This window comes from Lepidothrix coronata, unplaced genomic scaffold (assembly GCF_001604755.1).
Source record: "Lepidothrix coronata isolate B3197 unplaced genomic scaffold, Lepidothrix_coronata-1.0 Scaffold12, whole genome shotgun sequence".
In the NCBI taxonomy this organism is placed as follows: domain Eukaryota; kingdom Metazoa; phylum Chordata; class Aves; order Passeriformes; family Pipridae; genus Lepidothrix; species Lepidothrix coronata.
Window position 1 is genome coordinate 6,243,775 of NW_016690192.1, and position 23,686 is coordinate 6,267,460.

A 23,686-nucleotide genomic window follows, 5' to 3' on the forward strand; every position below is an offset into this window, starting at 1 on the left:
GCAGGGCAGGGCAGGGCAGGATGCTGTGTCTTCTCTCTGCTGGGTGCCCAGGCGGCCGCGCGGGTGGTGCCTTTAAGGGGCGGTCTCGGGGCGGTGCTGGCGGCGGGGCCGGTCCGGCCCGGTGCCCCCCCGGCTCCCGGAACTCTCCCGGCGCCGGCCATGGTGCGGATCGAGACCGTGAAGACCAAGCCCTACGGCGACCAGAAGCCGGGCACCAGCGGGCTGCGCAAGCGGGTCACGGTGTTCCAGAGCAATGCCCACTACACCGAGAACTTCATCCAGAGCATCCTGGCCACGGTGCCGCCCGCAGAGCGCCAGGAAGCCACGCTCGTGGTGGGGGGCGACGGCCGCTTCTACATGAGGGACGCCATCCAGCTCATCGTCCGCATCGCCGCCGCCAACGGGGTAAGGATCCGGGATCCGGGATCCCGGAAATCGCTGGCGCTTTGCGTGTCCGCGGCGTGGAAGTAACTCGGTGAGTGACAGATGAGCTGACGAGGCTGCCGTGGGCACAGCTCGCGGTGCAGGCAGGAGAACCCCCCCCGGCAGCCTTTCCCCCCTTGCGGGACGTGCGGGAGCGAGCGGACATTGGCCAGGGAGGAGGCAGACACCACTTTCCTCATATTCTTTCTTCCTTCGGGCCGTCGGGGGGTTTTCCAGCTGAAACACAAACCAGTGCACAGCGTGCAGGTGGTGAGGTTTGGGAGGGGAGCGGCGTTCCCTTCCACGACACTGGGATGTGTCTCCGTGCTGGGGTTTCATCCCTGTTGCTTCATCTTGGTCCTGTCACTTGGGCAGCCCGAGGGAAGCCCAGCGGGCACCGGGATGTTGGCAGGGAGAGCTGCACTGGAGTTTGTAAAGAGAGGCTTTTTCCTACATTTTGTGTTTTCCAAATGAAAAATATCCCCTTCTCTTGGGACACCAACATCAGCAGCAAACATTCTTCCTCATGGACCACAAAGGAGGGAGCGGGCTAAGGATGTTTGGTGCTCTGGGTTGGACACAGGGTAAAACCTTAGAGTTCCCTATTTCAGCTTCCCAGTGCCTCAATGACCTTAAAGATCTGACTACTTACGAAAAGAATTAGCAATTTGAGATCTCTGCCTTCTTAGGGCACAAAAAAAGCAAATAACTGGTTTATTTGGAAGGGTTTTAAGCTATGTAGAAATCTGCTTTTTTGTGATGTGTGGTTCCCTATTCCAGCATCCCTGAGCAGCACCAGCCTTGCTCTGTGCACCTCTGGAAGTGATGGATAGTGCAGCCTTCCCTGGTGGAAAAGCAGCAGACACTGGTGTATTTATCTGTTCTAGGAAGGGGTTGGAGTTGGAACATGCAGCTTTCATGCCCGACAGCACACACAGACAGGATCCCTATGGATCACTGTGAATAAGCAGAATGGGAAACTTGTTCCCTGGGATGAAGTGTTTGTGCAGGTTTCTGGATGTGCACCCGGGGCCTGGCGGGATGTGGCAGCTTTCCAAGCACCGAGTTCTCCATCATCTGCACCTCAGCTCCATCCCAGGAGTAAGGAAAGGCCTGGAGGTAGAGCCATGCTGGGCTGTGAGGAGGTGTTCTGGGAGGGTGTGCAGACACTCACGTACGTGCAGAGCTGAGCTTGCTGCCAGAGCTGCAGCGGGTCCCAAGGGGTGCCCTTGCCAACAGCAGTTTGCCTTGGAGCATTTTGTCCACATGAATTCAAAGTGCTGGGAGAGAATTTGCTCAAAAGGCAGGGAAAATGGGAGGTGGAGGAAGAACACGTGTGGAAAAATATGTGGGTTAATAAAGGGACAGCAGGTAAAGCCTGAATAAGTAACCAGAGGGGTGATCTACAGAGTAAAGAGCTACTGAAAACTTGATGTACAGTTATTGGCTACATTTGGTATAAGGCAGTGCAAGTATTGCCAAATTTAAGAAGGGCAAAACCTCAGGAAATGAGGTGACTGAAAATAATAGTTTTTAATAAAATTTTAATACGTCTTTTTTGTGCTTGCCCTCCTGTTTTGGAATGGTTAAGGGATGGTTGCTTTGTGGTTTTTCCCTGTAATTGCAAATATTAGTTCCTAGTGGTTACCACAGTGTAGTTAAGGAAGAATCTATGAAAATCCTGTTTCTTCATAGTAAATGTGAAGTAACTGGAAGTTGCCAGCCCTTCAAAGAGAAGGTTGGACAACTGCTGTTAAATGGTAAGAAAGTGTCCAACAGAACAGGGAGACTCATTTCTGGAGCCTTTGGTTTTGTCCAAGTGCTGGGGCTCTTGGAGATCTCCTGATTCCAGCGGCCAGGACTCAGGGAAGGACTCAGTGTGAGAAATGCTGAGAAATACAGAGGAAACGAGTGCTGGAAAACTACATTTCTGGTCCTAGGGATTAAGAGGTGATTGGACAGATACTTTAAAACCATGTGGTCTTAAGACCTGGCTGAATGATCCTCTGGAAACACAGGACAGACCTGAGGGCCACAGTTGATGATTGTTAGTTTTACAAGTAAAAAGAAAGGATGCTAAACTGAGTTTTAGTTTTGTCTCTGACTGGAGTGGTTAATATGTAACTAAGTACTTATTTTTTACTGGCAACTCAGTTTGGAGTTGTAAAATTAAGTAATGTTTATCTTGTTTTTAAGTTTGCATTTATATAAATAAACTGCAACAGAGGTTGTTGGGTTTGGCATCCAGTGTTGCCTCCCTGCTTTGTTTTGGTCTGTGTGCCAGGTTCCCTGGATGTGATTCCCACATAGTGAGTCTGACTCTTAATTACACGAATAAAAGCTTGAAAACTCCTGTTGGAGCATTACATGTCAGTAGAATGATGGCAGTGCAACAGCTTTATTTCAAAACCAACCAAAAATGACAGAACTGAAGCTGTAAATCCAGATCTGATCATATAACCAGCACCAGGCTGATTCACTGACATTGTCACCTGCTATTCCACAAATTTACTCTGCCCTTGGTTCCTTCTTAACTAAACAGTTTTCCAAGTGCTGCAAAGTAGCTGGAAGGTGTTTTGAATGCCAGGCAGTGCTTTGCATGCTAAATACTGCCTGGCTTTGTTTTACAGCTGCAGGACACAGGGATTTTATTAGAAATGCTGCTCTCTACCCTAAGAAGTTTGGTTTCCTGGCTTGGCTGCTCTTTACCTTTTCCCCCACTCAGTTATCCAGGGAAACCAAGTGTTTAAACGCTCTTTACTTGCCACTGCTCTACTTTTGGAGCTCCCTTTGTGTTGTTCTGCCATAGCCTGCAGATCAGTTCCCATTGAGATCTTTCCTTCAAGTTACAGCTCCTGGTGTTAAAAATATCAAAATAAAGTGATCATACAGAAAGTTATTCCAAAAAGCAATCCCTGTGTACCAGAACTAGATGCAGTGATGCTGGACCCTACAAGCCGGTAAGAAAAGCCTCAATTTCTGGGCTTTCTAATGTTCCTGTTTTTCTCAGAAGCAGAAGGGGAAACTGAGGTGTGATATGTGAAGTAAGGAAATAAATATGAACTGCAGATATTTCCTGGCTGCAGATGATGGTGGATTTTAGGAGGCAGCCAATGCTGCAGCAGCTCTTACAGGTTGCAGGCTGCTGTTACACCAGCTTAGCCTCTTTCTGCCTGTAAAGTTAATTGGCTTATGCCAGTTTATAGTGGAAGGTGATTAAGGCAGTGTCAGGTTGTCCAGTTTCAGTGCCTCTTTGGAATTTTAAACTCTACACTAATGAAACTCCAGCTCAGAGACAGAGCTAAGGTGCTTTGCAGTTAATCTCTGCAAATCCAGCAGGCAGAGTTGAAATTCATCCTACAGGGATTTAACTGTAATCTCTGGGACAACGACTCTGTATAACCAGACACCTCAGCTGTGGCTGGGCTGGCAGGGCAGCAGGATGGAGCCTAAAGCCTTCTCTTGGTCAAGGCAAAGTTTGGGATAGGAATTGAGCTGGAGAGCTGCTCTCCATGTGTGTGATGCCAAGGCCAAGCTCATCGGGATCTAGGAATGCACTGTGGGGGGTCCTGCCCACCCTGTCATGGGTCTGAGTTAGCCAATATATGGATTAATGTTTCAAATGATGAGCTGGAACATATTTTAAGAATAAACATAAATAACATAAATATCAGTAAAAAGTGTGAAGAAGGCAGAAGTCCTAAGAAATGTAATATGTACATACTATATATTCATAGCACAAGATGCAGAGTAACACACTAAGCAGCAGATCTGATGAGCAGAGGACAAAGACTGGTGGCAGGATCATCCAGTTATCCAGAAAAACATAATTTCTAGATTTTAAAGTCAGGCTGCGTAAGTGAAACCCAGGAAATACAGTCTCAGCAGGAACTTAAGTCCTGACCTGGGGCACCACCCTCAGAGAGGATCCAGTGTGGTTGGGGGAGACACCAACAGGAATGGCCTGAGGTCATTCTGGGGAGAAGGAGTTTCTCCCTGTGAGGGTGGTGAGGCCCTGGCACAGGTTGCCCAGAGAAGCTGTGGCTGCCCCATCCCTGGAAGTGTCCAAAGCCAGGTTGGATGCAACCTGGGATAGTGTCCCTGTCCATTGCAGGGGGTGGAACGAGATGAGCTTTAATGTCCCTTCCAACCCAAACCATTCTGGGATTCTATGAGGAGGGACAGGTGGGGCCAGTGAGGAGGGAATGACCTGAGCCAAAGGATGGGGAAGCACAGAGAGGCTGCAGGGAACAAAGTGACATCATTTTCTGGCCTGGTGGGGACAGGGCAAGAATTATAAGGTCAAATGTTGAGAGGCATTTTGGAAGCTTAAGGCTAAGGAAAGGAGTGTGTTGCCTTGGGAAGGTCAAATAATCCCTGCCTGGGAAAACCTTTAAGGAGAATGGTTTGTGTAGGATCATCCCTGCCCAAGGGGATTTTTTTGGGGTTCAGGTTTTTAAGAGGATTCGGGGATAGGTGCTGTCAATCAGCAGGCTGGAGACAGAAATCCTGGAGCATTCCTGGGTCTACTTGAGGCAAACCAGCTGGAATCCCTGCCCTTTCCCTGGTGCAGGGGCAGGACACTGGAGATAATATGCAGCTTTGGGTGTGCTTTGAAGGGCTGACCTTTGAACACAAAGTTTCTCAGTCCTGGTCACTACTGTGGACTTCCCTGGGACAAACACTGACATGGGGGTTTCATTCCCAGCCCTGCTGGGCCCTTTCTGTGCCACCCAGTTTGTCTGCTCATTTTAACTGGGAGGCAGTGCAGGAACAGAACGGTGTCTCTTAATTCTGGAGTGAATCATGTGGATGTGCTGTGGAGATGGTGCCAGATAGTTTTTTGCCTCTCCATAACCTCTGCAGCAACTTCCAAACCTGGCTTTTTAATTAACTCTTGATAGAGACAAAGTGCAGTGCGGTTGGAGCAGCACTCCTTGTATGATTAACAGGCTTGCAGTCTGTTTATTTGACTTGGGCTCCAGTTGTCCTGGCATTGCCAAATGTCAAAGCAGTGGCTGCCTGGACCAGAGTTGTCCTTGGGCACAGAGTGCCAGGTTTTGGCAGCTGGTCAATGGGGTTTTTCAGGGCTCTTGGCACCCTCTTATGGCCAAAGTGCATGGACAGTGCAGGGAACTGTGCTTTTCAGAGGGCAGGAGTCAGGGGAATGGGATTCTGTCCTAAAGGAAAGTCACCAAATAAGTGTGAAGTGATTTTACTCCGTTTGCTGCCTGGGATTTTGTGCTCTGTGTCTTTTGGACTAAGCACAGAAAAAGGGTGTAAGGAGATGATGCCTGTCAGCAGCTGGTTGTTGTCAGAAATTCCTGCAAAGCTGGGAAAGAAGGATTGCAGCTGAACACAGCCCCAGAGAGGGTACCTGGGCTTTATCTGCCCTCTGAGTGGGGCAGTTAATTATTTATTTTCACTCAGTTCTTGTGTGTCTGAAGTGCAGGTCAGGAAAAGGACCCAAGCTAACAAATGTCCTGGCCTGCAGTGGGAAGGGGAGATGCCCTCACCAACCTCTGAATTCCATCAGGAACAAGAGACCCAGGAAACATGCCCACAAGGAAAAGCCCAGGGGATTGGGGTTGTTTGCTGTAGCAGAGAGGACACTCAGAGTCTATAGCCAAAGGATTTCAAGTGTGTGAGGAGTTGTCAGGAAGAGGATTATGATTTGTTTGCTGTGTCAGCTCAGGAGGACTTAAACCACTGCAAGGAAGATGTCCAGCAGATTGTAGGGAAACAATTCCAGCTGCAAGGCTGGTGATGCACTGGCATTACCTGGATAAAAAGATTTCAAGAACAAGTTATATCAACTTTTGGGGTGTATTTGATCCAGTTCTGGGGAGAGAGCTGATGACCTGCTGAATTCCTGAATTCCTTTCCAGCTGTGAGTGATCTGTAATGATCACAGTCATCCCAGCAAAGCCTCCCAGATCATGGATTTAATGACCCTGCCTCAGTCCAAAGGTGCTCAGCATCAACCTTTGGTGACCTTTTCCACCTCTGAATCCTGTGGCAGCCTATGATGCCCAACCCCTGACCAGTCCTGCTTGGCCTGTTAGTGGTGATTTAGATTATCCCAGCAGTGATGCAGATGTTTCAGGAAAGCCCTGGGAGCAAGTGAGCGCCCCAAAACCAGGGTTGTTGTTATGCTGTTCTTGTCCCTAAGCTTTCTATGCACTATTTTATATTTCATTTGACAGAATGTGTTTTACTTTATGTACACAAACATTTCACTAATGGCCAACACCCTCCTCTCCAGCTTAATCTAATTTGATTCCTCTGTCCAGTCCACATGTACTTTATTGCACACACAAATTCCAACCTTTCATAGGCCTTTTCCCTGCCAGTAATTCCAAGTGCAGTCACAGGAGCTGGGAGGTGGCCCGTGCCTCCTCCTGTCACTTAATGCCACGACATTTCACAGGGCACCAAGTTTATCTTGAGAATAAGAAGGGAAAGAGCTCACTTAGGCCTTTTGCTGCCAGGTGTAATTTTGGGAGCTGGACTGTGGTTTCTGTGCCACTAGAGGGAAACCTGTGCCTAGGAATTAAGGGAGTCTCAGGATGGATAAAACACAACCCAGTTGTTTCTGTATCCCAGGAAATCTCGTTGTGGGTGTAAAAGATGTGTCAGCTCATACAAATTATGCAACTGGATTTTAATGTACTGATGCATAAAACAGGATCTGGGGGCCATGGGTTAGTGGTGGCCGTGGCAGTGCTGGGTGACTGGTTGGACTCAGTGATCTCAGAGGGCTTTTCCAACCTCTATGATTCTATGATCCCTTTACCCGTTGGAAGAAAATATATCAATGGCTGGAGCAATGACAGACTCGGCACCTCAGGAAAGAGTCTCCGAGCACCTTTGTGAATTCTCCCTGTTCAGCTGAGTACACACCTCCTGTCCCCTGCAGTCATAAGGGACAGATGGAGTTGTTACAAAGTGTCTGTGCTTTAACTGCTCCAGTAACATCCATACATTGTTTCCAGCAGCTCAGACAGAGGCCTCTGAGTGTTACTAAAGCGGTTTGGAGGAAAGTCTGATTTAGAATCATAGCGTAGTTCGGGTTGGGAGGGACCTTAAAGCCCACCTTATCCCACCCCTGCCATGGGCAGGGACACCTCCCACTAGACCAAGGTGCTCCTTTCCCATCCAGCCTGGCCTTGGACACTTCCAGGGGTGAGGAGTTTAGAAGTTTCTTGGTGTCTGAGTCTCTCCTGGACATGTTTAAGCTGCTCCCAAATGAGTATCTTTGCTGGATGCAGTTTTCCAAAACATTTGATGGTTTTTTGTGGTTTTAATCTCGCTGACATTTGCTGGGGGTGTTCAACTGAACCTATTGCTCCTGTAGCTTTTCAGCTTCTCTAGGTTTTTCCCACTGTTCCTGGTGGATAACATCTCTATGTTTGAGGAGGGAGAAGTTGGGTTGTCAGGGCAGGAGCTGCGTGAGCAAACGGGAGGTAACGGATCCGCTCCCTTCCATTTTAAGAGTGACCTTTAACTCACCAGACTTTGCTAAATAACTCCAGCAGGATCCCTCTGGAACGTTGCCTCCCAGGGACCCAGCCTGCTGGCCTGGCCTGGCACTGCCCTGTGGATCTGCTGGGCTGGCAAAAACACCCGAGCGGGAGCTGAGCTGCTCCCGCCTCCCTGTTGTCCCTTCCCTGAGGGAGAACCACATGGATTGACACTGCTGGGCTCGGGAATGGCCAGGAGCTGTGCCTGTGGGAACCAGCAGATGGTAAAGAAGACAGAAACCCTTTCCCAGCAGCGTAGAATTGTGTGTTCTCTGGGACATTGATCCACCCCAGCAAGTGCGGGAAAGCGTCTTCAGTTACAGAAACCAGCGGCAGCTCAAGGTTCAAGGGGCTATTTTTGGGTGTCCAGCGGCTTCCCTGAACTCCTGTCTAATAGGTGGGCCAAGGCTGGGGACTAATTTTGGCATATTTTGCTTTTTAAATGCATTTGTATGAAAAAAGAACATGGAAGACGCTCCTCTGCCCGTGCTAACTGTGCCAACAGCCCCTTACAATGACCAGAAACCGGGAACCAGCGGATTACGGAAGAAGACCTTTTATTTTGAATCCAAGACGAACTATTTGCAGAACTTCTTCCAGAGTATCTTTTTTTCCATAGACCTGAGAGACCGCCAGGGATCTTCTCTGGTCGTTGGAGGTGATGGGAGGTACCTCAATAAGTCTGCAGTGGAACTGATTGTCCAAATGGCTGCTGCCAATGGGGTTGGTAAATGTTAAATCCCTAAATTCCTGTCGGTGTGTGGCTGATAAATGCAGGAAGCCTTAATAAATTAGTCACTCTGAGATTTAATTTCCCCAAAGGCTTTATTCAACTGTAGGAGTTAAGTTTTTAATGGAAAACCAGTTTGGTAGTACAGAAATGACTGACTTCACTCTAAGAGATGCAGTTGGGTAGAGAATACACCTGGAGAATGGAAAATAAATACTGCTTGGTGTTTGTGTGTTCTTGGTTTGGGGTTTGACAGCCCCAGGCTGCTGGCACTTGGATTTTGTAGCCTTTCCATGAGAATATAAACCCCTGATATTGTTCAGAAATGAAGTTACAAGGAGAGCCACCAGAGTGGCAAAGGAAAAGGTAAAACATGGTTGTTTCTTTCTCACCATATATAAGTTGTGATAAATACTCCAGGAGCCTTTGAAAATTGAGATGAGGGTGAGGAAGTGAGTGGCAACCTTTATGTGGATCTCAGTTGTGCTGGAATTCTGTGTTTTGAAAGCAGGACAGGCTTGTCTGTTTGTGGTGGATCATGATTTATGCACTGCAAGGCTCTTGGGCTTTGGGGTTTTGCATCTGTTTTCTTATGCTTTTTAAGAAGAAAAGGCTCTGCTGTCTGTCCTGGATCTCTTGTTATTCAGAGAGACCTGGATCTTGGGAATTTTAGGTGTTCATTATTTCCTGTGTGCATCTTAGTGGGCTCTCAGTAAAACCAGGGTGGAAATGTTGCCTGGATTGCTCTGAGGGGCTGTAACCCAAAATTGCTGCATCAAGTGGGTCTGTTTTGAGAATTCCATGAAAGGTGTTTCTCCAGTCTTAGGTTTTTCTCAGAAGAAATTCCAGAGAATCCAAAAGGATTAAGTATAAATTTTTCAGCACATTGTTGCCATGAGCAACCTTTTCCAGTGGTTACCATGAGGGATTGAGCATTGGATGGGTGGGGAATGACAGCTGAAAACCTCTGGAAGCCAAGGGGGGCCCTAAATCAGAGAGCAGCTCATATGGAGACAAGTGTTTCTTCCTTTTCTTCCTCACTGTGGGGAGGAAAAGCTGCAATTCAGGTGTATGGGGAGGACCAGGAGCTCTCCTGTCTGGTGTGGGAGGGAAAATCCCTTGTTTTGCCAGTCCTCTGCAGCATCCCTTGAGCTGCTGCAGAGCACAGGGGTGCTGCAGAATGTGACCCTCAAAGGGAAACTGGGGAACAAGAGGTGAAGTTTTGCAGAGGAGCTTCCTGGAGGTCCCATGAATTTTTGGGGAAACTGGAGGAGCAAAATTTGGAGGCTGGAATAAAGCACAGGACAAGGTGTGCTGGTGACTAAAGCACAGATCAAGCAGCGCTGGCTTTGGCTGAGAATGGGGAAAAGCAAACCCTGTGTAGGTTGGGCCACTTCAGATGAAAACCCAGGAGGGCTCCACCATGAGCTGCTGTCCCATGAGCTCCCCCCACGAGCAGGGCTTCACCTTGGGGTCCTAAACTGCTGTTTCATATTTGTGCTCATTATTTGCTGGAGGTGCAGATCTTTGAGCAGCTGGTCTCTGACAGCTGTACTATGCACTAACTGATGGGCAGGAGGCTGGGGCTTAGCACCTGACAGTGCCAGGGGCCCGGAATCACACTCATCCCGTGCCCTTGGCCCAGCTCCCACCGCAGGCCTGCAGTCGGGAACACTCCTCCTGATCCCTGCTTTATCTTGTGTTTGAATGGAATCCCTCCTCTTTTCTCTTTCTGTTCTCTCTCTGATCTCAGCTGATGCAGAGTCTGGTGTGTTTTTAAATCTCTGTCACCTCATTTGGGGGCTGTGTTGAGGAGTGTGTTCATCCTCTGCTTTATTGCGTGGACTCCAGCAACTGGATTCTGATTGTATTGCTCAGCACATTGCTCTGGATGCAATCTCAGTGAGGTTACTGAATTTATGGGAAGGAGGTGTGTTACTCACTGGAAGAACCTGCAGCTGGTCCCATGGGAGCAGCCATGATGTCCAATTTTTGTGCTGTTTTGGCTTCTCTCCGTCCCATTGTGTGTTTGGAAACCAAAGTTCGAGGCCACGGCCAGAGGGGTTGGTTGGTTTTTGGTGTTGTTTAGAGACAACTAAACAACATAAAAACAGGGACAACTGGAGAGCTCAGCCCTCCAGTGCACCATGTCCAGCTGAGCTGCAGCATTCCTGAAGGAAAGCGCTCCAAAAGCACAACAGCGTGGGGTTGAATGCACCAGGGAGAGCTTGGAGGCCTCCCAGGAACAAGGGCGCCTCTGCCATCCATGCACCTCAGGGCTCTGGTTTACCTGTTGCTGGCATTTGGGGTTTGGTGGATTTGGCATTTGGGATTTGGGCCTCACAGGAGTTTGTTTTGCTGTTCTATCCCCAGATAGGGCGCTTGGTCATCGGGCAGAACGGGATCCTGTCCACCCCGGCCGTGTCCTGCATCATCCGGAAGATCAAGGCCATTGGGGGCATCATTCTGACAGCCAGCCACAACCCTGGGGGGCCCAGCGGGGACTTTGGCATCAAATTCAACATTGCCAATGGAGGTGAGGGCCCTTGGCCCCTTATTTGATTAATTTGTTTGGTTGTTTCTCATGTTGACCCCAAGGAACCCAATTTCTGCTTTAATATCACAGAGATCCAGTGCCCTGAGCAGTGAGTTTCCCTAAACCTGGATGCTCAAACTCTGGGATTCCCAGCCCTGGGTCTTTCCTGAACTCCTGAAGTACATCCCTGTTTTACCATCTTCCCCCTTGGCCATTTTCTCTCCCAGGTCCTGCTCCTGAAGCCATCACGGATAAAATTTTCCAAATCAGCAAGAAAATTGAGGAGTATGCCATCTGCCCAGATCTCCAGGTGGATTTGAGCACCATTGGGAAGCAGCAGTTTGACTTGGAGAACAAATTTAAACCCTTTACAGGTAAACAAGTCTTCTTCCTTTTGGAAAGGACGAGGAAATTTGGTTTGTCTGAGGACAGACATGGCCATTCTGATCCCTCCTTCTCATCCACTGGATAATCCAAGAAAGACATTGCTCCTGCATCCTGATATTTATTTATTTTTTTGGTTTGCCCTGCATCTTACCTTGTGTAGATCAGTTTCTGTCCTACAAAAGTTTCCACTTCAGTGGAAAAATCTCGATCCATCAAACTTCTCTAAAATCAAAGGCTGTTTTGTCTGCAGAGCAAACTTGTACTTGAAAACAGACACCTCTGCAGTTACAGTGCATTTTCTCAATTAAAAATATAGTGTTTAATCTTGTAACTGATTTTTTCCATGATTTCACAATTAAAAGCTCTCCCCGTGAGTGGGAAAACTGTTACATTTCATATGTGATTTCTGTCAGTCAGCAGTGAAAAATGAAAATGCATTAAAAAAAGACTTTCGAAAAAACACTGCAAGTATTTTTTTACCATCTCCTGGTGACTTGTGCTGATTAAAAAATAAATAAAAGATGATAAAAGTTGGTATTTCTCCCAGTCCCCATTTATGTAGTGGGATTTTTATGTTAATGGGGTTTTTATATTGCCTGTTGGCTGCAAAGGTGCAGCTTTTTTGAACTATTAAGTTCACAATTCCCATTGACTTTGGTGGAATTAAAGATCTGATTTTATATATATATATATCTATATATTTCCCTTTTCCCTTAATCCCTCTCTCCAGGCAAGAGAAGTGGGACTGAGCCTCTTGGGAGTCATAGCTGGGAACAGAATTTTCCTTAAGGATTTTGTTGGTCCATTTGTCTGTGACCTGATTAGCAGTGAGAACCTGTAATTAAATTCTTAATTTGACACCATTATTCCCATCTTTATCAGCTGATCCTGTGGGATGTGGAAGGCTTTGTGCTGAGCCCGGGCTCTGAGGATGCTCAGCACAGCAACAAGGACTTTGTAACGAAGATTTCAGACTCTGAGAGTTGCTCTCTGCTCCCTTTTCTTTTCCAGTGGAAATTGTGGACTCTGTGGAAGCTTATGCCAACATGCTGAGGAGTATCTTTGACTTCAGTGCATTAAAGGAGCTGCTTTCAGGGAAAAACCACCTCAAGATCCGCATCGACGCCATGCACGGAGGTACCCCGGGTGGGCTTGGGGCATTTTAGGGAGCTGGGTGTCCCAGGGGCTTTCCCACCTCCTTCAGAGAGAGAGATTTTACTGGAATTTATATCCATCACTTGTAAGTTTGATTTTTGTTTTGTAGCATCCTGGATTTTTCTTCTTGCAAGCAAACTTTTTATGCCTTACGTTATTTTCTTTTGTCAAATATTGTGTTTTGGGGGTTGGAATGAAATGATAACTTTGAGATCCCTTCCAACACAAACCATTCTAGGGTTCTGTGAAATGTCTGGCCTTGGGAATTGCCCCGGGGCAGAGGTATTGGTGGAGTTTGGGGAGTGCTGTAGGGCTCACATGTGTCAGTCAGCACTTGAGAGACAGAGGACGAAGCTGTGATCAAAGCTGCCCTGACTTCACATCAGTCAGTGTCCCATGGGGGTCACAGCAATTAGGCAAAGATGTTCCCATAGAGGTTTGAGTACAAAAATGAGACCATTAGACTGATTTATATAATTTAATATATCGACCAGACTTGTGAGTCCCTTTCACAGATGTCATTGGGAGCACCCTGGCTTTCTTGGCACCTTGTTCCTCTTGTCTCGAGATCTATGGAGCTCCTGTGCTTCAGTACCATAAACCACATGAACTGACCACCCTGTGGGAGCTCCTGTGCTTTAGGACCCCAGCCCACACAAACTGACCCAGCCTGAGCAGCCCAGGGGTGGGTGGTGACGTGGCTGGTGCAAAGCTGACCAAGGGCAGAGACAACTTGTTTCTCTCCATGTTTTGCTGTGACAGTTGTGGGCCCTTACGTGAAAAAGATCCTGTGTGAGGAGCTGGGAGCCCCAGCAAACTCAGCTGTGAACTGCACCCCACTGGAGGACTTTGGGGGCCACCACCCTGACCCCAACTTAACCTACGCTGCCGACCTGGTCCAGACCATGAAGACAGGAGAGTATGACTTCGGAGCTGCCTTTGATGGAGATGGGGTAAATGAGCTGATCTCTGGTCACTTTTTGGCCTTCTAATCAGCTGTGGGAGACTGATGCTCAGCTGATTTTAAGCAGAGGACGAAGGCAAAGCTCTTTTCTCTCCCTCTGTAGTCTTGAATGGAAGTGAACCACTTGCTGCATTTTGTCACCTGGGCAATAGTTGGCTACTGTGTCAATAAAGAAACCCAAACTGCATTTAAATAACTTTAAAGGCTGTGAAAAACCAGCAGGAAGGTGAAACACTATCCAGGTGTTTCAAAGCTCTGCTTTTATTCCAGTGCAGTCAGAAAATCCCTGGGAGCTGTTGGGTTTATGAGCAGCTCTTGTGCTGAGCAGGGAGCAGAGCTGTTCCCCTCTTGTCCTCCTCAGGATCGCAACATGATCCTGGGAAAACACGGCTTCTTCGTGAACCCCTCCGACTCCGTGGCCGTCATCGCTGCCAACATTCTCTGCATCCCGTACTTCCAGCAGACTGGAGTCCGTGGATTTGCCCGGAGCATGCCCACCAGCGGGGCCCTCGACAGGTACCAGCTGTTCAGGTGGGAGGGGGGAGGGATCCCTGTCCCTTTCTTGGGGTTTAACACATCTCTGTAGTGGGGAGCGGAGCTGGGTTGTGCTCTTGGCTCTTTCTCTTCTCTACAGATAAGTCCAAAAAAAATGACCCTCCCACCCTTTTTTTTTCCTTAAATTTTATAGTGCTAATTTGTTAAATGTTTGGAGATTCATAACTTAAAGTTGCTTTAGAAGAGCTGTGTGTTCGTATCTGTTCTTTAAATGCACATCCCACCCATTTTCCAAATGTTACACTGGGATAAAATAGAGGATACCCCCAAAGCAGTGGCATTCCCTGCCTGCAGTGTCACCCCAAGGGAGAGGCTGATACTGCAGCATCTCACATGGGAGCACCAGGAATCCAGCTGGGATGTGACTTGGCCTTCTTACCTTTGCAGGGTGGCCCAGGCTACAAAGATCGCTCTGTATGAGACTCCAACAGGCTGGAAGTTCTTTGGAAACCTGATGGATGCAAACAAACTGTCTCTGTGTGGAGAGGAAAGTTTTGGAACTGGTAAGTCAGCAATTCCTGGGATCACCCAGGATGGTGTTAGTTCCTCCTGTTAGTTCTTTATTCTTTATAGCTTGGGATTTCTCTTTCATCTGTAGTTGTTAATGCTTCTAAAATAATAAAATATGAAAAAAGGCTTGGAAGAATCAGTGTGGAAAAAAACAGTGCTGAAGGTTTTGTGAGGCAGGAGCCAGTTCTCCCTCAGTCCTTCAGGAAGGCACGTGGAGATATGCAGGAAGTTTGAGGGCCTCTTTACTAGTCCGGTCATTGAGTCTGTGGGGATTAAGTGCAATGTTAAATGTATTTTTCAACTCTTGGTGGCCAGGAAAGCCTTCTAAATGTTTTCATTTCTGGAAAGAAATATGGTTTGGAGCATGGAGTTTTATTAGGGAAGGTTTCAGGTCACTATTAAATCTCTGAGCTTAATAGGGCCCTCATTTTCCTGTTCTGAAAACAAGGTATGATTTATAAAGTTTAAATTAACACTTGCCTTTGAACAGTCTAAGCAAGTTATTGGGTTACTGAGAAACAAAGTGAACATCACAAGGAATTTCTAGGGGTGTGCACGTGACACACAACTGTTATTTGTGCAGGGAAGTTGAAGGGAGCAGGTTTTGCTCCACATTGGAGCAGCATGTGCAGGACACTCAGAATTCCTGGGAGACCTCAGCAGTTTCTAAGCTCTCCCATGGCATCTACCACATGGTGTTAACATCCTGTCTGTGGAAAAGGCACCTAATTCCTCCACAAAGGCTGAGTTTTACCTGGTCTGAATTCTCTTGAGATCTTGTTTTCCCTGTTCTCTAAGGACCTCTGGTGGGATATGCAAGGCACAGGGTCTTGGGGGAATTTAGGGTGGATGATTTCACACTCAAACCTTGTGTGTTTTTCATTCCACCACCTTTTAACCTGTGCATGGGTGCCTTAAATCCCCAAATGCCTGAGGTGAAGTGCTTTGTGGAGCTGGGGTGCACAGCTTGACAGGAAAGGATTCCCCCAGCTTCCCTGTGCCTGAGAAAGGGGATTCCAGGCTTTGGGTGAAAACAGGGGGCTGTGGGGCTGAGCAGTCCTCAGTGGCAATATTTTTGCAATCATATGCTATTCTGATACACTGGATTTGGCCTCAGGTTGGAAGGAAAGGGGAATTTCAGGAAACGTGGTATCTCTGTAAAGAAATATTGAAGGAAATTGTGAGTAAAGATTTTGGAGTGCCTGAGTGATTTCAGCATGTGCTGAGTTTATATCCTGGACCTTGGCTAATGAGAGGGTACTGGTGCTTCAGGAAATCAATCACACCAGAAACCAGCAAATGCTTTTCCACCTTCCTGGAGCTGCTGATGGGATATGGTCTGGGATGAGCAGCTCTCTAAAACTGTTGTATGAGCAACAAGCTCCCAGTTTCTCTCCATCCCCCAGCAGGGAAGTGACTCCATCCCAAATAAAAGTGACTGATTCCATTTGCAGCAGGGGCTGAGGGAGAGGTTTGGGATTTTGGCCAGACAGCATCAAATCCAAGTGGCTGGGGGCTGCAGCAGTTTGGGGGGACAGAAAGGGCCTGAGAGTGCTGGGCTCCCCCCACAGTGCAAAGGGTGTTTGTCCACCTGGCAAATGCACTTAGGAATGAAAAAGGAATGAAAAGGGGTGAGGAAGGTTGGCTGATAGGAAGTTAATGAGGAGTTGTTTGGAGCTGGACAGAATGTGAGTGTTGAAGGGGAGAGAGGTGAAGGAGCAGCCAAAGAGATCCAGTAAAAATTGAAACAAACTGTGACCTGGTGGGACTGGAGTCCAGGAGCAATTAGAGTAATGCAACATGACAGAATTCCTGCTTGCTTCCTTGGGTATTTTATTCCAGCCATAAGCTGATACATCACATGGGACTGGTGTTTATTTAGCATTCCTCTCCATCACCTCTGCCCAGCTCTCTCCTCCCTCAGGGACCATGGGGATAATTTATCGCTGCGTCCACAATAGTGGGATTTGTGCAAAGCTCCACCTAACCCGTGCCCTGCCCCCAGCCCTTTCCCAGAGGATCCCCACTCTGGCACTCCTGGAGAGGGTGACATGGCAGCTCTGGAGTGCTCTCTGCATTAGCTCCTTGGGATTCATTAATACCTGTTTGGATGTTTTCCAGAGTGGAAAGGCGAGAACTTTGCAGCTGTGGAGCATAGCATGAGCTGACGAGGCAGGAGCCCTGAGGGTGGGTTGGGGGTGTTCTGGGCCATTTGATCCCATTTCATTTGGGTGCTCAGGGTGCTGTGTAAGGTCCAGCCCCTCTCGGATTTCCTGTGTGTTCCCAGCCCCCTGCTGTGCTCCCAGGGCAAGGCTGAGCTGGGCTCCGGTGGGTTCCTGCTCTCTGTGCAGTGCCAGCTTTGGTGGAATCAGGAATGAGAGGCAACAGGCACAAACAGGCACAGGACCTTCCACCTGGACATGAGGGAGAACTTCTTCCCTGTGTAGTGACCAAGCACTGAACAGGTTGTCCAGAGAAGGTGCAGTCTCCCTTACTGGAGACAGTGGAAAAACCTGGATGCAACCCTGTGCCATGTGCTCTGGGGTGACCCTGCTGGAGCAGGGAGGTCAAACCAGATGACCCACTGTGGTCCCATCCAACCTGAACTGTCCTGTGGTTCTGTGAATCCTCCTCTATCCAAAAGAGGGGTTTTCCAGCCTCTCCATGCCTGGTGTGTGGGAGCTCTCCTGGTCTCCACAGGTGGATGGAGTCTCTCCTTGCCCTGCTGTTTTCCAGCCCCATGGCCAGTGCTCTCTGACCTGCTGCTCCTCTCTCCATTCTGGGCTAATTCCAGAGTTGCTGGGGTTTGGTTCCCCAGGAGGGCTGACATTTGTCCTGGTGCTGGGCCAGGATTTGTGCTGATCCCAGTGTGCTGCTTGGCAGACAGAACGTGGCAGCTGCTCAGGAGCTTGATGTTCTTCCTGAGCTGCTCCTCTGCATTTGCCTTTTTTTTTATTTGATGACCTTTTTACTGTGCATTCCCCGTTCCTTCCTTGGGAACAGAGTTGAGGATCTGTGAACAATGAGAGTGTGTGTGTTGAAAGGGGCCGAATGTTTTACTTGGGCTGTAGCTGAAAGCAGATGATATCCTGCCCCGTTCTAATGATGCAGCCTGGATGGAGCTGTGGGAATGCCTTCCATTTGGGAGCCTGTAGCGCTGCCAGATGGATGCAGGAGAGGAGACAAGGTAGGTGAAAGGAGTGGGAGCTGTGTTTGTGCTGTTCCCTCCACAGGCTCCGACCACATCCGGGAGAAGGACGGGCTGTGGGCTGTGCTGGCCTGGCTGTCCATCCTGGCCACCCGCAAGCAGAGCGTGGAGGACATCATGAAGGACCACTGGCAGAAGTACGGCAGGAACTACTTTACCAGGTGGGAGAAGTGCTTCCAACACCTCACACTTCCTTCTGTCCCGTGTCCAACCCTCCAGGTCAGAGCCAAAGCACTGATGGCACTGGTGTGTCACTGTGGGGCTGCTCCTGCCCCGGGGCACTCACTGCTTCTCTCACAGTAATTTAAAACTCCCTGAGCAGTTTGTAACACACCTGGGTTACACGGAATGGGATTCACCAGAACCCTTCACCGTGTCCAGCTTAGGGTTGTTATTCTAGACATAAATCTGGTATTAAAGTCTGCCCAGGCTGTACATTTTATACATGCAAAGAATCTTTTTTTTTTGATTATTTTTTTTTCCTTTCAAGTCTTTTCTGCCATCAGTTCAGTATGCTGGGCTCTTGAGAGCCCAAATCAGCAGCAAATTTTTGATACCCTCAGTGACAGCAGTATCTTGTGGAATGCCCAGCTCCCAGGCTGTTACTTACCTGGATGAGTTTCTGTCCAGTCCCAAAATACTCTAATTTAAGCTGCAGTACACATGGAAGATGGAAAGGGAAGGAGTGAGAACCAGCCTGCACACAAGCAGAGGTGGGAATATCACCTGGAGTGAAAGCATTAGGCAGAAATCTTTCAGCTTGGAAGACCTACATGAAAATTCCCTCTCAAATTGCCAAATGAAAGAATTTGCCTTTTTATTTTTTTCTTCTTCCTTCTTTTTCTCCCCACACCACAAAGGCAGCACACACCTGAGGCATGGAGACCTGGGGGGAAATGCCAAAGTCTGGGATAAAAAGGCAGCCTTTTAGCACTCGAGGTGTCTGCAGAGCACACTCAGTGCAGGGGTGGGCGGGTCAGCCGGCAAATAAAGTGGCACAAATCCCACTGGCACTCGGAATACAGAGTCTAGGATCCCTTCTGTGCTCCAGCCACTCTCTGCTGTCTCTCAAAGCTGGCAGTGGGATGTTGTCCTGGTGCAATCACAGTTGCAGATGCAGACGAGGGTGTTCAGCTGTGTCCGTGAGGGGCCTACTGAGATGCTGTCGGCAGAATTACAGCAAATTCCTGGCAGGAGTTGGAGCCTGGCCCTGGATCTGTAACACACCCAGTGTGAGACAGCACTTTGTGCTTCCATCTCCTGACACCAGCTGCTGCAGTGTATCCCAGGAGTCTGTGTTGGATGGAGCTGTAGTGCTGCACACAGACCCTCCTCTCTTTTCATAGAATCCCAGACTGGTTTGGGTTGGGAGAGACCATAAAGCTCATCTCATTCCACCCCCTGCCATGGGCAGGGACACCTTCCACTAGACCAGGTTGCTCCAAGCCCCGTCCAACCTGGCCTTGGACACTTCCAGGGATGGGGCAGCCACAGCTTCTCTGGGCAACCTGTTCTGGTGCTTTTTATGTGCCTTTTCTTCCCGTGCTCCCCTGCAGTGTGGGAGCAGAGGACATCCTCAGGGCAGAAGGCAGAAGTCAAAAAGGGCATCCCAAACCACCAGTGCCCACTGCACCCTCCCCTCCCTGACCTGTGTTGGTGCCTGGTGCAGGTATGACTATGAGGAGGTGGATGCAGACGCAGCCAACAAAATGATGAAGGATTTGGAGGCGGTGATGTTCGACCGCTCCTTTGTGGGGAAGAAGCTGTCGTGTGGGGACAAGGCCTACACGGTGGAGAAGGCTGATAACTTTGAGTACAACGACCCTGTGGATGGAAGTGTCTCCAAAAACCAGGTGGGCACAGGAGTGTTTTCTTTGTGTCTATTTTTATGGAATAGCAATGGGTTGGGAATGTTGTGTGTGGCGGCTCTTGTTTCCAGGCATGTGCTGAGGTAGGAACCTCCCAGCAGCAACATGCTTTGTGTTCAGGAGCTCTGGCAAGTTCTCCAGCGTGGGGTAGGAGGGACAGTAATCCCTGTGGGAATGGGGAGAGAGTAACAAAAGAGCCTTCTGTGGCTCCCTGAAGAGGAGGAGCACAGGGATGGTGCAGGTTGGGCATAGCCACACTGGCTCTCATGGAAAATACCTCAGATACCCAAGAGCTGAGAGGCTCTTCCCTCTCTCCTCCCTGCCCAGGGCTTGCGGCTCATCTTCTCCGATGGCTCCCGGATCATCTTCCGGCTGAGCGGCACCGGCAGCGCGGGAGCCACCGTGCGGCTCTACATCGACAGCTACGAGAAGGACGCACAGAAGATCCATCAGGATCCACAGGTGGGTGTGGAATCCCAGCTGGATGCAGCTGTACTTAAGGTGGCACTGACCTGTTCTGTAGTGAGTTCAGTATGTGTTCTTTGCAGCTTAAAAACGCTGCTGTGCTCTTGTAGGCACGGGAGGAAAAGAATCCTCCTCTTATATTTAGGTTGAGGATGGATATCAGGAAAAGGTTCTTCCCCCACAGGGTGGTTGGGCACTAAACAGGCTCCCCAGGGCAGTGGTCACAGCACCAAGGCTGCCAGAGCCCAAACTAGTCCTTTGGTCAGCAGAGCTCAGCTTTGGGTGTCCTGGGCTGAGCCCAGGTGCCCACAAGGGAAGGCTGGACATGGCATGTGAGAGCTCCAGGTGCTGCAGTAGTTCTGAGCCATCTCTCTTCTCTCTGCAGGTGATGTTGGCCCCTCTCATCTCCATTGCACTGAAGCTCTCCCAGCTCCACGAGCGGACCGGCCGCACCGGGCCCACCGTCATCACATAGAGCGGCACCGCCGCTGGATGCACGCAGGGAAGGAGGTCAGCCCACCTCCCCTTGTCCCACCTGTCACTGAGAGAGGAATGTTCATTTTATTCTTGTAATTAAGAACACTGTTTTGCTGCTAAGGATAGACAATAATAAACCCCAGCCCTCAGCACCCCTTGTTCTGTTGCTGTGCTGCTTCTCTGTGTCCCTGTGGGTTGTGTGTGGTGCTCATTAGACAACCTTTGGGTCAGCACATGGACTCTTGGCTTTTCCATAAACAAAAGCCACTAGGAATAACAAAAAGTCTACATTTTTCAATATTCAGAGTTTTTTTTCCTGTAGTGAAAACTTTCCTGGAAAAGAAGCACAAATACTTTTTGATAATACACAGTCTTTTAATCAGCCATGGCTGTGTATTAAAGCTGAGTATTTTTCACTCAGGTGGATTTTCTCTTTTAAACACCAGTTATGAAAATGAATCTCCATTTGCCTTCTGTGTGAGAAACCCTCCATGCAGAAATGAGCATTGCAGGGTATTAAAGTGATGGGCCACAGTCACTGCTCAGGGCTCTTTTATTTGCCCACATCGCAGCTCCCGAATAGATGGTTTTGATGAGCTTGTTTGGTTGAATGTGGACAGTAAGAGCCTTGGAATAATCAGATTTGCAGGCATTAATGTGCAATGTCTTATCCAAGGGCACAGAGAGGGTCACTTTGGAGACAGGTGTAGCTGTTTGATGTTAGCTGTGTGAAAACAATGTAAAGCTGCGATTATTAAACACTCAGAGGGACCAGAGAATTTAGATTTGCACCAATGAGCATTTGATTTGATTATAAAGAACAACTGGAATTGCAAATAATGGAGTTTGTAAATTCTGTTAGTGCCCTAAAGCTGCTCCATAAAATGATCTAGATCAGGGTTAGGGGTAAAGAGAAAAAAGGAGGTGTTAATAAAGGCTAAAAGCTGAGGTAGGACCTGGGAAAAACCTGTGCCTGAGGTTGGGAGAGCCGTGTTTTCCATGCCTGCCTAGCACTTCCCTTGGCAGGATGGTGTCCCGGAGGTTTCCCTACAGCCCAGTGCAGAGCACTAAAGCAGAAAGCTGGATTAGTGGGGGAGAAACAATTTGGCTGCTCTAATTTGCCTTTTAAGCATTGGGTGAACAAGTGACCCCAGAGTTTATGGTTGGCCTCTTGTTAAAGCAGGTCAGTCCTGGGCTCCTCCTAATGGAACCATGAGCACTGCTCAGTCAAACTGGGCTAAAAGCTGCTCTCTGCCCATACTGGGGCTGACTACTGCTAACAGCTCTCTGGTGACACCAGCTCTCCTCTCCTGGGGCTCCTGACTTCTTTCAGCACCTTCAGAACGAGAGGCAGAGCACCAGGGGAGGTTCAGGTTGGACATCAGGAGGAATTTCTTCATGGAAAGGGAGGTCAGGCACCGGAAGGGGCTGTCCAGGGCAGTGGTGGAGTGCCCATCCCTGGAGGGATTTAAAAGCCGTGTGGATGTGGCACTTGGGGACACGGGTTAGTGGTGGCATTGGCAGTGCAGGGTTAATGGTTAGACCCCATGATCTTAGAGGGCTTTTCTAACCTCGGTGATTCTGTGATTCCATGGCTGCAGGCCAGAGATCTCTCCTGGGGTAGCCCGGGCGGATTTGCCTGTGGGGTCACTGAGCAGGATGTAGCTCTTGGCAGCTGCCCCAGTGCCAGCAGTCCCTGACCAGACAGAAAGGAAGGGACAGTGGCTGGTGATTCAGGATAAACAGTGCAGCTTTGGGTACAGGAGACTTCTGAGCTTCAGTTAGTCCTGATTTTCTCAGGAAACCCACTTTTCCAGCAGATCCCTTCCCAGTCAGTGACTGCAGGAGCGGGAGCACCGTCAGTCCACGCAGCACTTAATGGGCCACCTTTGCCAAAGCTGTGGCCACAGAGGGTTTGCACAGACCCCTCTGCAGCTGGAAATTTGCATGAAAAATTACTGCTGCTCTTTCCTTGCTTCTCTCCAGGCCAAAGCACAGGACTCCTGTCCCGGAGGAGCCCAATTAGATCCAGATGTGTGTCCAGCCTATGTTTTAAGCTTTACCCCGTGGTTACGTAATGCAGGATCTCATGGCTGCAGTTTCACTACACAGAAAGGAAAAGCCATCACAGGAGCTGTCTGGGAAGAGCAGCCACAGCTGAGCCTGGAGCAGAGCTCAGGGGTTCCTTGTCCCATCCAGGGGTTCACGCAGAGGTGCCATGGCCAGCAGTGGAGCTGGCAGGAACCAGAGTGTCCCAGCACACGGGGTGATGGTTTTACTGCACACGCACCTTGTGGTCCAGGCAGAAAAGCTCTAAATCCTGATTGTCTGTAGGATCTTCCATCCTGGAAGAGACTCTCTCTCTCTAGATGGCAGCATTGGTAAAGAGTCTCCAGGCTGTCTCCAACCGAGCCAGGGTCTTGGCACACCTCACTCCAGTGTGATTTCACCAGTAATCCAGGGATTCAGTCACAATTCCTGCATCTCTGAAGCCCTTGGTGAGTGCACCGGCTGCCCAGCTGAGCCCTAAGTGTGGACTCCACAGCACAAAGCTGAAACCCAGCCTGGTAAACCACGGGTCACTTTGAGACTGGCTAAAACAGTTCAGGGAAATGCTGCACAGTACTGTTATTGGTGGGGTAATTCCATGTCATAAATCCAAAGTCTAATCCCCAGATCTGCAGCATGCCGAGTTCGGGGCAAAATTTCCAGGTTCCACTGAAAAAAATGTGTTATTTGGTATGTTCCCATCACAGCACTGAGAGCTGTGCCCAGGCTCAGGTGGGGACAGTGGCTGCAGGTGAGCTAAACAAATTACCAAATCCAGTCAACCAATTCTCATTTGTTCCCTCCATGTTTTCACATGCTGACCAGGAACATGGGAC

General features: G+C 48.9%; 1 protein-coding gene across 2 annotated transcripts; it reads left to right on the plus strand.

Annotated features, from left to right (window-relative positions):
* The first annotated feature begins 44 nt into the window (after positions 1–44).
* PGM1 (phosphoglucomutase 1) lies at positions 45–20,956 on the plus strand. 2 transcript variants are annotated; one of them, XM_017805351.1, is made up of 11 exons: positions 45–405; positions 11,050–11,212; positions 11,440–11,586; positions 12,611–12,736; positions 13,517–13,707; positions 14,080–14,234; positions 14,661–14,776; positions 18,017–18,152; positions 19,661–19,844; positions 20,187–20,321; positions 20,710–20,956. In XM_017805351.1, exons 1-11 carry the CDS (start codon positions 160–162, stop codon positions 20,797–20,799), a joined length of 1,689 nt encoding a protein of 562 aa, XP_017660840.1. In that variant the 5' UTR covers positions 45–159; the 3' UTR covers positions 20,800–20,956. The 2 variants fall into 2 exon arrangements, with proteins under 2 accessions (XP_017660840.1, XP_017660841.1); XM_017805352.1 differs by lacking the exon at positions 45–405 and adding an exon at positions 8,059–8,669.
* Positions 20,957–23,686: the final 2,730 nt, after the last annotated feature.

Coding starts and splice junctions, on each gene's coding strand:
- PGM1 (XM_017805352.1), top strand. CDS start 8,412: ATGGAAGACGCTCCTCTGCCCGTGCTAACTGTGCCAACAGCCCCTTAC. Junction 11,213..11,439: donor ATTCAACATTGCCAATGGAG/GTGAGGGCCCTT, acceptor TTTCTCTCCCAG/GTCCTGCTCCTGAAGCCATC. Junction 19,845..20,186: donor GAAGTGTCTCCAAAAACCAG/GTGGGCACAGGA, acceptor CTCCCTGCCCAG/GGCTTGCGGCTCATCTTCTC.